At 37.1% G+C, this 12,579-nt stretch overlaps 1 protein-coding gene across 6 annotated transcripts in view; it reads left to right on the top strand.

Moving 5' to 3' along the window:
- The window catches only part of LOC127987351 (NACHT, LRR and PYD domains-containing protein 12-like), a 795,441-nt gene that overhangs the window by 25,483 nt on the left and 757,379 nt on the right, over positions 1-12,579 (top strand). For all 6 annotated transcript variants that reach the window (XR_008161173.1, XM_052589641.1, XM_052589640.1 and 3 more), the window contains exon 9: positions 2,491-2,664. Coding sequence is in view for 5 of the 6 variants with exons in the window: in XM_052589641.1 (XP_052445601.1) it covers positions 2,491-2,664 (174 nt within the window). In the remaining variant the exon portion in view is untranslated. The remainder of the gene's footprint in view (positions 1-2,490; positions 2,665-12,579) is intronic.

Here is a 12,579-nt window from a genome sequence, read left to right as displayed (position 1 = left end):
TTTCCCCCCAATCACTCTGATCACGGGAGTTCTGGCGAGAGTATGCCAGGATTTGGTCCGAGTTTTGACCTCTCAACCGAGGTCCTCCAATCGAAAGCTCCCTCAACGATGAAACTGTATGCCTTGAAGTGGAAACTTTTCACTTCTTGGTGCGGAGATCGCCAGTTTGACCCAGTCAACTGCCCAGTTGGTAGAGTGCTGGAATTCCTGCAGTCCCATTTATCCACAGGGTTGACCCACTCCACCCTAAAGGTCTACATGGCGGACATTGTGGCCTACCACACCCCTCTCATGACAAATCATTGGGCAGACACCCCCTAGTTACACGTTTCCACCGAGGAGCTGTAAGGGAAACAGGTCAATTTTGCTCAAAGGGAATCATTTAAGATTTTAAAGGGAATTTGAACAGAATCACTGTTTCATGGCTGATCACTGAGACACCCTGCGATTCACTGAACGAGTCGTTCAACATCAAAACTGCGCTGGATATTAATATTCAAAGTATAGTGAAAACACTATCAATTAGCACAGTAACAAGATCGGCAGTTTAAGACATTAACTTTAAGCACAAAACACAAGATACTTCTCTTTTCAATATGAATAAGGCTTTATTAGATAAATCTAATCCATATAAACTAATCTAACACATGAACGCACGCACTCACACATTCACACAAGTTGCAGGAAGATTGAAAGTTAGGGAAAGATGAGTTTAAGAGAATGGAAATGTGGAATCCCAAGTTTACAGCAATACGTTAAATTGCATAGACATGAACAACCATCAATCACTTAATTAACCCTCGCATTGAGTTCCTCAATAAGGTTAAAATTATATTAGATACACCAGTAAAGGTCACAGGGTATTTTTGGGGCCTGGAGAAGTTTTGTCATGCCCTGACATTTGTGTTTTTTTCAGTTTCTTATAAATATCTAAATGGGTGAAGTCTAATCTCACTGTAATCAGCACAAACTGGGCTATAATAATATGTGAAATGCATGCATGTACATGATTGTATTTTTTAGAAAAAAAAAATTATGCGTGGTTAGTGAAAAACTAAAAATGTTAAATCACTTGAATAAGGCCATAAAACACATACATAACATTGGTTCCCGGGACTGATGAGAAAGGGAGCTTGTAGCCTAGAATTTTTCTTTTTAAATTATGTGAAAATCATCTTGTTTACTCACTTACAGAAAACAATATATTGATTTAAATTTTCTAAGACACTTTTTGTTGGTAAAAGTCATATGTGAGTAGGCATCAACTATCATGAATATCATTGTGATTTACACCTGAGAAGACAAAGGCCTACATAATGTTAATCGACTCCAGAGGGTTAAAGACTCACCAGTATGAGGCTAAAGGGCCACAATATTGATACAACTATTTCAACTAAAGTAATATGTTTTGCATAATATCTAAGTTAATTATTGTCTAAAACAACCCCTTCAGCAATGTTTGTACCATATTCTTCTTTGCTAAAAATAATTAACTTTTATTAAGTAAGTACATTGCAAAGTGGATCTTTAAAAAAAAAACAGGAATATTTAATTATAAATTAAGAGATTATGAAAGATTCTCACACTGCTTGGAGATCTTATAGTATCTTAATATGATTTTTACAGCATCTCAATTAAAAGACTTGAGTGATATCATATTTTCAAATGTGATGTTTCATAACAAATATGGTGATTATCTCTTTTTACTCCAAATAGCATTCTTTTCATATTTTTCAGTTATTGAAAAATAATTCTCATTTGCTTCATAAGTCTATAATCATTTTATATGTGCTTTTTACACAAGTCCATCTTTAGCCCCACTGCAAACTACCACACATCGGTCACAAAATCTAATTTATCAAATAAAATTATTATAATTATAAATCAGTTTTAATGTAGGTTTGTAAATACACGTATATACCATTAAAAACAAATGTAAATATGTATAAAAAAATAAACAGATAAATGATTACATAAATACAACATGGCAAATCTTTCTCTAATTCATGAACAACAGATTTACATGTACTCTGTGACACGAAGACTATAATATTTTAATCAGTTTGAAAAGTATTTATATAATATGCAACAATATTCATAAATGCACCTTTCCCTAATTCAGTGTGATAAAAAAGTGATATCCATTATCCAATTATACCTGCCCTCTCAACCCCCCCACAATCTTAATAACCAGAGTAATGTCTTAGTTAATGTAATGTTAATCTAAATATTTTAACATTATTGCATGTATAGTACTACAAGATATTTGAAGAATGAAAATGATAAACTAGTTCAGTATCAGGAATCATTTGAGTAGAGAGCATTTAAATTATTTTCTTATCTTGTGGTTGTGCTGAAAAGTTAAAATCTCTATAGCAATGATCCTGGTGTATAGAAAAAGGATTGCTGATACAAACACACACAAACACACTCTCAACCTAAACCTTAGACACAGTCTCAGAGATCATTCATGTTCTGCACTCTTTGCAGGCTGAGTAACTGCAGTATTGGAGAGGAAGGCTGTGATGCTCTGATTTCAGCTCTGAGAACAAACTCCTCACACCTGACAGAACTGGATCTGAGCCGTAATAAACCGGGAGACTCAGGAGTGAAGCTGCTCTCTGTTCTACTAGAGGATCCACACTGTAAACTGGAGAAACTATGGTGAGTGTTATTATATTATTGAACACAACAAAATGTGTGAAAATACTTCCAAACAGAAACATTTAATGTTAAAGGGATGGTTCACCCCAAAATAATAATTCTGTTTTCACTTTACTTACTTCAAGGCATTTCAAAACAGTATGACTTTATTTGTGGAAACTAAAAGACATTTCACTATTTTCAATAAAATTTTCAATAATATTTTCACTATTTTCACTCCATCATGGAGTAAGGTTTGTGCCTGTTGCTGATGCATCAGTTGAAGATGTACATTTTGCGGTTGATGAACAAATTGGATTTGAAAACAGTTTTTGAATCGCACATGTTTTGGGTTTTTGTTTTCGCGTACAGCATGAATGAAAGTCATACTTGGTTTATGTGAATACTGGCAGTCTAAAATGTTATGAGTTGGAGATATCTGGCATAAGAAACATTTTGATCCATATAAGAAGCAAGTTGAAACTAGAATTAAAAGTTAGTGAACTAACTTTGATGTTGGCATGGCCATCTTGGCCATGGGGCAAAAGAGCCACAGTACTTGTGTGCCCAATATTCTTGAGTTGCCCTGCTGCAAAAAAATAAAAATAATAATACCATAAAAAATACACCTGCAACAGTCTTTTTCCATGGTCCCTTGCTGTTTTCTTTTTTAATAAAAGCCTATGCTATGATAACAGCTATGACAGGGTTGTCTAGCTGAATGCGAAATAAGTCATGCTAAAACCATAATCTCCTAAATACCATTCAATTTGATCTTATTTTAATAGTACTGACAACATATTCTAAGCACACATTAATGAAAAATTAAAGAAGGGACACTATATATAGTATACTATGGCGAGTCAAGAGCTAAACAAAAAGTCCTGTTTCATTACTAAATACTGTAACTTTTATAAACTTTATATTATCACCACAACATTTTTATTAATATTTATTAATAAATAAATATTTAATAAAACTGAAACTTAAATATATTATTTCTATAGGCTATGCAAAACAGAAAAGAAAAAAGACTAAATAATAAGGCTGAATAAGCTGATCTATAGCATGTTAAATGGTGGTTGCCTGTCTATGAATGGTACACCCCTCTAAGCACACAGAAGTGGTTGACCCAAGTCCTCAGCAGCCAATGACATTGACCTGTTCAAACTGGTCAAATGACTCAAAAAGCGTATGCGTTGATCGACTCCAGAGTTAAAAGGCTGTCGTGACTTTTTTTCCTTCCAGTATTCATAAGCTGTATCACGCTGTCAAATTATATTTCATTTTGCACACATAAACAGCAAAAACACCTGAATTATGCTCTGGTTGTGTTCTAATGGGTGGATTAGTGCATTCGCTGTGATATAAATTTTTGGAAGCTCTTAAAAAATGCTGATGAAGCGCTCATTTCTCTCTCGTCTTTCTCTCGGTTCTTTGGCCTGAGACATAATTTATTAATGAGATCCGATCCGGTAATAATAACATATGTTGGTTTAGCTTGTCAGTGTGAATGAAATGTGTATTTATTTATCTGATCTCGCCCAGAAACGCTGCTGTCTTGTGACTTTTTTTTCCCTATATGTCAAATGATATTTCGTTTTGCACGGTTCAACAAACACCTGGATTTTGCTCTTATTTTGTTCTAATGAGTGGATTATGTGCATTAATATTTTATTTTAAGAAGCTCTTAAAAATATATATAAATGACTTTACCATGTTGTGCCAATGGATAGCAATTGATGTGGCGTTCAGCCTGAAAGATAAAATCTCACATGCACATATAAACACTCATTTTCGTGTGTATAATATATTCGTCTAATTGTTTTGTGCCGTTTCGCTGCAGTGTTTTAAGATGAAAGGCTGTAAATTCTCTGAACTTCAAGTGTTCAGAGAAATACATTGCGAGCTCGCGGACAGTTGGCTGACGCGAATATATCATGTTATTACTTTAAACAGTTCAGAAACATCTGAATTCAGCTCTTGATGTGTTCTAACGTGTGGATTATGTGCAATCGCCGTTTTAAAAGGTCTTAAATAAGAATGAAGTCACTCATTGTGAGCTCCGTGTAGACAATGCCTGCATGACCAGCAGCTGATTCTTCTCTCATCTTTCTGACTGCTCTCTGCCCAGAAATCAATTATTAATGAGCCCTGACCCCTGTAATAATCAGATATGTTGGTTTAGCTTGTCAGTTTGAGGGAAATTTTATTATTTACTTGTATTTTTAACCGGTTTAAAAGTGAAACGAAACCCGACTCCTCCCTTAACTTGGGAATCCGGGTATTGCAACTAGGGGCGCAATTTTTCTCAGATAATGTAAGTCTATGGGTAATGTATTTTTACATTTAAAAATTAATAAAGAAAAAAAACCTTAAGTCTGATCACTCTGAAAAGATATAGCACACAACACCGCTCTATCCCACAGGTGTCTGCCAAGTTTGGGGCTTGTGGCTTTAAAGCCCTAGGAGGAGATACGTTTAGAATTTTTTTTGTCTCAGAAAAATAATTATAAAATAAAAATAAAAATAAGAAAAATAAGAAGTTTAAATAGCATAACAGTAGCCAACATAATAAATGAAAATGCAAATGAAACTTGAGTTGTTTTACCAACAGAAAAAGTGCAGAAAAAAGAAGCAGGGAAAGATTAGGCTGATACAGAAAAAAATGCAGGGCCGAAAATCGGATAGCAGATTTTGAAGAATGGTCTATGGACTTTCTAGGGGCATTGAGCCAGTCACTATAAGCTCAGGAAAGTTTGCAGTCAAAGCTAATAGACATTGGAAGCAAGATCAACGAGCACAAGCATGGCAAATTGGCAGAACCACCAGGAATTAAGGAGAAGCTACGGAGTTTTCACCAGCCAAGATAAATTTAGAGGTAAAAGAATGGGAAGATAACACACTGCTGAGTGACTCTGTATTATAGGAGTAAAGAATCGAGTAAGCGAGGTAGTAGTCTGGTTATGGACATCAATGACATATATTTGCACCAGTGGACAATGTTGAATGCCCTCACAATGTGTGGGAGTACCGGGCTACATGTGTACTATTAAGTCGATTTCAACTCTGCCACTGAGACTGTTATTTTCTATAAATATCCCCCAGCATATTGATGTAGCAATATGAAGGGGTTATCCTAAGTCTTCAATAAGAAAATAATTCACCGACAAATGTGCAATATATATTTTTTGGTGTTTCTACATTAAGTGCATAAAGTACATCCATGAGGATACTATAGGTTGTACTGAAGGGGGGCTCAGGGAGTTAGCTAGACTATTCCCCCTATATTACGAAGTGTTTATTACTTCTTAAATGGAAGTATACGTTTGTTTTTTTGGCTTATCTTTTTTGTTCTGTGAGGTTCTGATTCCGTTGTACAGTTCGTATATAGTTCTACCAGAAAGACTTGGGAGATAAAATGTACGAAGCATACATTTATTGACAGCTCAGAAAGCACAATTATAAATTTCTTTGGCGGAAGGCCCCGTCCAAGGTTCGTAATCCGAGGGTAGCGAATCTGCATTTCCTGCCTGAAGACGAAGGCAGGGGCACAGCCGACCCCCAAAAGTAGGTGGATTATGAGACCTCCAGATGGGGCCAGCCTTCCCCCCAAAAATAGATGAAGTATACCCACCAGTTGTGAATCCTAAGGTTCCTGGAAAAAATAAAAAGAGTGTTAGCATGATCAGTATGATGACGACGTTAGATTAAACCTCTTATAAAGCTTACAGAAATAGCAGCAATAGGCCAGACACAGACAGCCACAATGGGCCGACACAGACAGGCCTCGATAGACCGTACATAAATAGCCACGATAGGCAGACACAGACAGGCCTCGATAGACCAACAGAAATAGCCACGATAGGCAGACACAGACAGGCCTCGATAGACCAACAGAAATAGCCACGATAGGCCAGACGCAGACAGCCACGATAGGCAGACGCAGACAGGCCTCGATAGACCATACAGAAATAGCCACAAAGGCCAGACATATAAAGGCCTTGATAGACCATACAGATATAGTAACACCACCACCAAATGGTGGTTAAGTGAGTTCTAAAACAGGCCTTGGAAAGGGGTGCTCCATTAGGTAAAATAGAGAGTGTTGCGCTTTAGAGTTCTATATCGGATTTTAAGAAATTTCACCATGCAGAGAAGGGACAGAATTATTGATTTTAGAATTTGTTAAGGTGACACCAGAATCTTGCACGTCGGTTTTTGAGTGCTTGAGGAAGAGTGTGAGAATTTAGGTCCGAATAATAGATCTGGAAGGAAATGCTGCGAGCAGGATCAAATTGATTAGTTTGAAGTGAATTCCCCTGGACGCATATACCCGTAGAAGGCAGATAAAACACTGCCTTGAGAAGAATATTGAGGTACTCGAAAGAAGGCCATAGCAGATGGAAGTAATTAATTTTCCAATATCGGCAGGGTAATAGGCAGACGTTTGTCTATAATTTTGAAGATTTAGCTAACCCCTTAAGAAGTAATAGAACTGAATATTCAGAAAGCTTTGAAAATTAGGATAAAATTTGGCGTAGAATTAGATGCTGGCAAGGAGTCTGTGAATAGAGAAATTGTAAGATTTTTTTTTTTTTTTTTTTTTAAACGAGAAAGGAGCAAGCGGTCGAAATTAGATTAGGAACAGAAATTTGGAAGGAAAAACATTAGAAAGCGGACCATGCAGACGTGTAGGCTTGATTGTAGAGGGAGCGACGCCTTAAAAATTATTTCTAGCTGACATAAGCAGGTCGTATAGTTTAGTATCATGTATGCTAACGGAGGGCAGATTGAAAAAATCCAGGTTGGCTGAGGAGCACAGCTGTCTGAAGTCTAAAATGTAAAGTGAAGGCTGCAACAGCCGAGTAAGAAACAGAATGAACCAACACCAGTAGATGTGCGAAATAGACAAGCCTTGATTGTAGCTTAACCCCTTAAAGGTGCTGTAGGGAACTTTTGTAAAAAAAAAAATATATATATATATATATTTTACATATTTATTAACCTGTCATTATGTCCTGATAGTAGAAAATGAGACCGATAATCTGTGAAAAAAAAAAAAAAAAACAAGCTCCTCTGGCTCCTCCCAGTGGTCCTATTGCCATTTGCAGAAACTCCATCGCTCCCGGTAAAAAAATACCGATCAGAGCTGCGGTCCGTAACTTGTGTTTAATGGAGAAAAATGTATATAATAAGCGAGTACACCATGAATCCATTTTCCAAACCGTGTTTTTGGCTTGTCCTGAATCACTAGGTTGCACCTATAATAAGTGTTTATATTCAGACTATTTAAGATTGCTTCGGGGATACCGCGGCGGAGTAACCCAGTACCTTTGTGATTCTTCATAGACATAACAGAGAGAAGTAGTTCCGGCTACGATGTTCTTCCGCAAGACGCAAGCAGTTCTGTTTATTAACCACTAGAGCATCAAAAGTTCCCTACCGCAGCTTTAACTGTCACCCCCCAATTTTTTTTTCTCCTTTTTCTCCCTTTTACCAAAAGTTATAGAAGTTTAAAGTCTGCATAAATCGAATAGACTTAAGCTTACTAGCACACATTGCTAACCTTGATGTAAACAATTAAACATTATTTGTCTTCGTAATCTTTATCGAAATCTGAACATTCCACTCTAATGCATAATTTTTCTGATGACGTCAGTTTGATAGCATGAGCAGAACCTCCTAAACAAACCCCTCCAGCCGTTAGTTTGCTATGAGTGAGACGGAGTCCAGGAGCGCAAACAAACATGCCTGCCAATTAATATCCGGTTTAAACTGGAGATATGTCACTACTCTGAAATAAGGTCAGCAGCAACTTCGTGTCACGTGGACTTAAGATGCTTGCTGAGCATTGAGCCGAATCTTACCTACAACTCAAATGAAAGGGTCCATATACGCATCAGCTTGGTAGATCCAGTGTTCATAATAGCGCTAGTCCAAGAGTAAGCCATGTAAAGAGGTGGTGAGAGCAGCGGTTCCCTGCATCTGCAACCATAAAATCCCATTCAAGTATGAAGCATTTCAGGAATGGATGCAAATGAAACAATGACTGAATAAACATTAAAGCATAGGAAAAACAACGATCTTAAGTGTGCTAGACAAAGCATTTTTTTTTTTTACAGATGCGAACAATATTTATCAGTATAAAATATGGTAGCGTTTATTACGAGCCTTAAAGTGCCTCATTACGAAGGAGTTATTCAGAACATTGCATGCACTATGATCAACATACTAATTATGCAGTGCGAGTCTGCTAGATAAACAAGCACAAAATGCCCAGTGCTTTATTTAAACGTGCGAATATAAATCCTTGCAGAGAATAAAATTAATGCCCAGGCGCCACAAGTGCATAGAACAAAAATATACTTATAATGCTGTAGACTGATGAAGAAATGGAGGCGAGATGCCGAAAGAGACTGGCAGCCTTGATTCTATCTGCTGGTCCGGAGAGACTTCATTCCTGCAGGTTCACGCGAGCGTACAGATGAATAATTGTTGATTAAAACCAAAATCTGTTTGGGTGTTGAGACCCAAGCGGCACTGACGCGACATCTCGGAAAGTACCTGCGTTGCCAAGACCGGGTTTTTTTTTTTTTATATGAGGGTTGCTATTTCTGTCCGGGGTTTGAGGTGACGATTGGGCTACCTTTTTTTTTTAGTAGTAACTGGCAGTTTGAGAAAACCTGGCAACCCTGGAAAGCACACGGAACTCCGCCAATGTTTCACATCCCCTGCTAAAAAGCTTGTATATCATCCAACACGAACGACTGCAGATAATCACCGCGACACAAGCTAAGCCAACGATCCTGTGTCAAACTCTAGATAGTTTGCGGGACATGAACTTAACTATAGCAAGTAAATAAATAAACTCAACAGCTTGAGCAAGGAACAATCGCATCGTAATCTGCGGTTGTTGTCGCGTCAGCATTTTGCCATATTTCAGAGCTGCAACATCACTGGAGTGCCCAAAAGCACAAGGTGTGCAATACTCAGAGACATGGCCAAGGTAAGAAAGGCTGAAAAATGACCACCACTGAACAAGACACACATGCTGAAACGTCAAGACTGGGCAAAGAAATATCTCAAGACTGATTTTTCTAAGGTTTTATGGACTGATGAAATGAGAGTGAGTCTTGATGGGCCAGATGGATGGGCCCGTGGCTGGATCGGTAAAGGGCAGAGAGCTCCAGTCCGACTCAGACGCCAGCAAGGTGGAGGTGGAGTACTGGTTTGGGCTGCTATCATCAAAGATGAGCTTGTGGGGCCTTTTCGGGTTGAGGATGGAGTCAAGCTCAACTCCCAGTCCTACTGCCAGTTTCTGGAAGACACCTTCTTCAAGCAGTGGTACAGGAAGAAGTCTGCATCCTTCAAGAAAAACATGATTTTCTTGCAGGACAATGCTCCATCACACGCGTCCAAGTACTCCACAGTGTGGCTGGCAAGAAAGGGTCTAAAAGAAGACAAACTAATGACTTGGCCTCCTTGTTCACCTGATCTGAACCCCATAGAGAACCTGTGGTCCATCATGAAATGTGAGATTTACAAGGAGGGAAAACAGTACACCTCTCTGAACAGTATCTGGGAGGCTGTGGTTGCTGCTGCACGCAATGTTGATGGTGAACAGATCAAAACACTGACAGAATCCATGGATGGCAGGCTTTTGAGTGTCCTTGCAAAGAAAGGTGGCTATATTGGTCACTGATTTGTTTTTGTTTTGTTTTTGAATGTCAGAAATGTATATTTGTGAATGTTGAGATGTTATATTGGTTTCACTGCTGAAAATAAATAATTGAAATGGGTATATATTTGTCTTTTGTTAAGTTGCCTAATAATTATGCACAGTAATAGTCACCTGCACACACAGATATCCTCCTAAAATAGCTACAACTAAAAACAAACTAAAAACTACTTCCAAAAATATTCAGCTTTGATATTAATGAGTTTTTGGAATCATTGAGAACATGGTTGTTGTTCAATAATAAAATTATTCCTCAAAAATACAACTTGCCTAATAATTCTGCACTCCCTGTAGAGGCAGGTTAACTAAAAAACTTTTGATGGAGATGGGAGTGGTTGATGTTTGGAGGGATTTCAGTCCAACTGATAAACTATTCACATTCTACTCTGCAATAAAAATGTTAATTCAAGAATCAATTACTTCTTTATTAATAAATCAGATAGACACATAATTACAGATTGCAAGATAGGAGTCAGATATATCTCTGATCATTCAGCTGTTTACTTGACTCTGCATTTAGATAATAAAAAGAAGGATATGTTGTGGCGACACAATGCAAGCATTTTGAATGATAGTACATGTAAGGTGTATGTCCAGAAATAACTGGCAAATTATATGGATAAAAACAATGGAGAATTATCGCCTAGTTTCCTGTGGGATGCTTTAAAATCAGTGATCATGGGAAAGCTCACAGCTCTCACATCTTATAAAATAATATAATAACAAGAATTACATTTAAAACACTGCATCTACCTAAAGAGAAAGGGGTAGATCACTACTGTAACGTTTGATCAGGCTCCCGTCCACCAGAGGGAGCCTTCACCTGAATTCTGAACTCTGCCACTTCCTGTTCCTGCCACATCAGTTCCTGTCTTGTCATTTCCTGTCACCCTGTATTTAAGCCATGTGTTTGCTATGCCACATTGCGAACTATTGCCAGTTCTCTGCCTTACTAAGCATTTTTCATGTCTCCTTTGCTGATTATTGTTATGACCATTGCTTTTGCCTTTTTGACTCACGTTTTTGGATTACTGTTTTGGATTTGTTTGCCATTGGACTGTTTTGCCTGTATTTTGACCAAAGCCTGTGACCTGACTACGAGTTGTGATTACCATTTGGATTTTTTCAGCAGACCATTTAATAAAGACCCGCTTATGGAATCTACACGGCCTAAATCCTCCTTACAGCTACCATATTTTTCAGACTATTTCAAAGCTGCCCAGCTAAAATCTTTAGCATGTTCTTGTAATCCAGAATATATGGCAAAGTGGAAGAATTGGACATCTCTCAGCTTGTTATACCACTGCAATCAGTACTTGGTAGCAAAATATTATATCAACAATATTTTAAATGTTTAAATCAGTGGACTAAAGTTTTTTTTTTTTTTTATTCATTTATTCCAGGCAATGGCACAAAAAGTTCAAGGTAGACAAATATAGTTAAATCATATAGTGCAAGGAAAACAAAAAACAAAACAAAAAACAAAATATACAGTATTCAAATATGACGATCGAATTCTGCCTGAAAGGGAGTGGGAAGAAGACAACTTATTTAATCCCACCCCAGTTCCACATTTAGTGATTAATAATTGAGCTTCATTATTATTTTGCTCATAGATTATTTACAAATATATCATGGTGGCGTTACCACAAGTAACAAGTAATTATTATAATAACAGTTTATACCAACAATGTAATAGGAATAAACAATGCCAACAATGGTAATGGACAATATACCAACGATGGTAATGGACAATATACCAATGATGGTAATGGACAATATACCAAAACACTGAGCACATGTTAACGCTATGAGACAGAGTACAACATAAATTTAACTACAATATAAAATAAATAAACAATGGCAACAATTGTAATGGACAATATACCAACGATGGTAATGGACAATATACCAATGATGGTAATGGACAATATACCAAAACACTGAGCACATGTTAACGCTATGAGACAGAGTACAACATAAATTTAACTAAAATATAAAATAAATAAACAATGGCAACAATTGTAATGGACAATATACCAACGATGGTAATGGACAATATACCAACCATGGTAAGGAAACACTGAGCACATGTTCACACTATGAGACAGAATACAACAGCACTTTAAATTAAAGACCTTCATCTCTGTATTTTAACCAGACCCAATGTTTATATAACAGTTTAAATTGATAAA

Source organism: Carassius gibelio, chromosome B22, assembly GCF_023724105.1.
Source record: "Carassius gibelio isolate Cgi1373 ecotype wild population from Czech Republic chromosome B22, carGib1.2-hapl.c, whole genome shotgun sequence".
Taxonomy (NCBI): Eukaryota; Metazoa; Chordata; class Actinopteri; order Cypriniformes; family Cyprinidae; genus Carassius; species Carassius gibelio.
The sequence above is the reverse complement of the archived record's forward strand: the minus strand, read 5'-3'. Positions and strand labels throughout refer to the sequence as shown.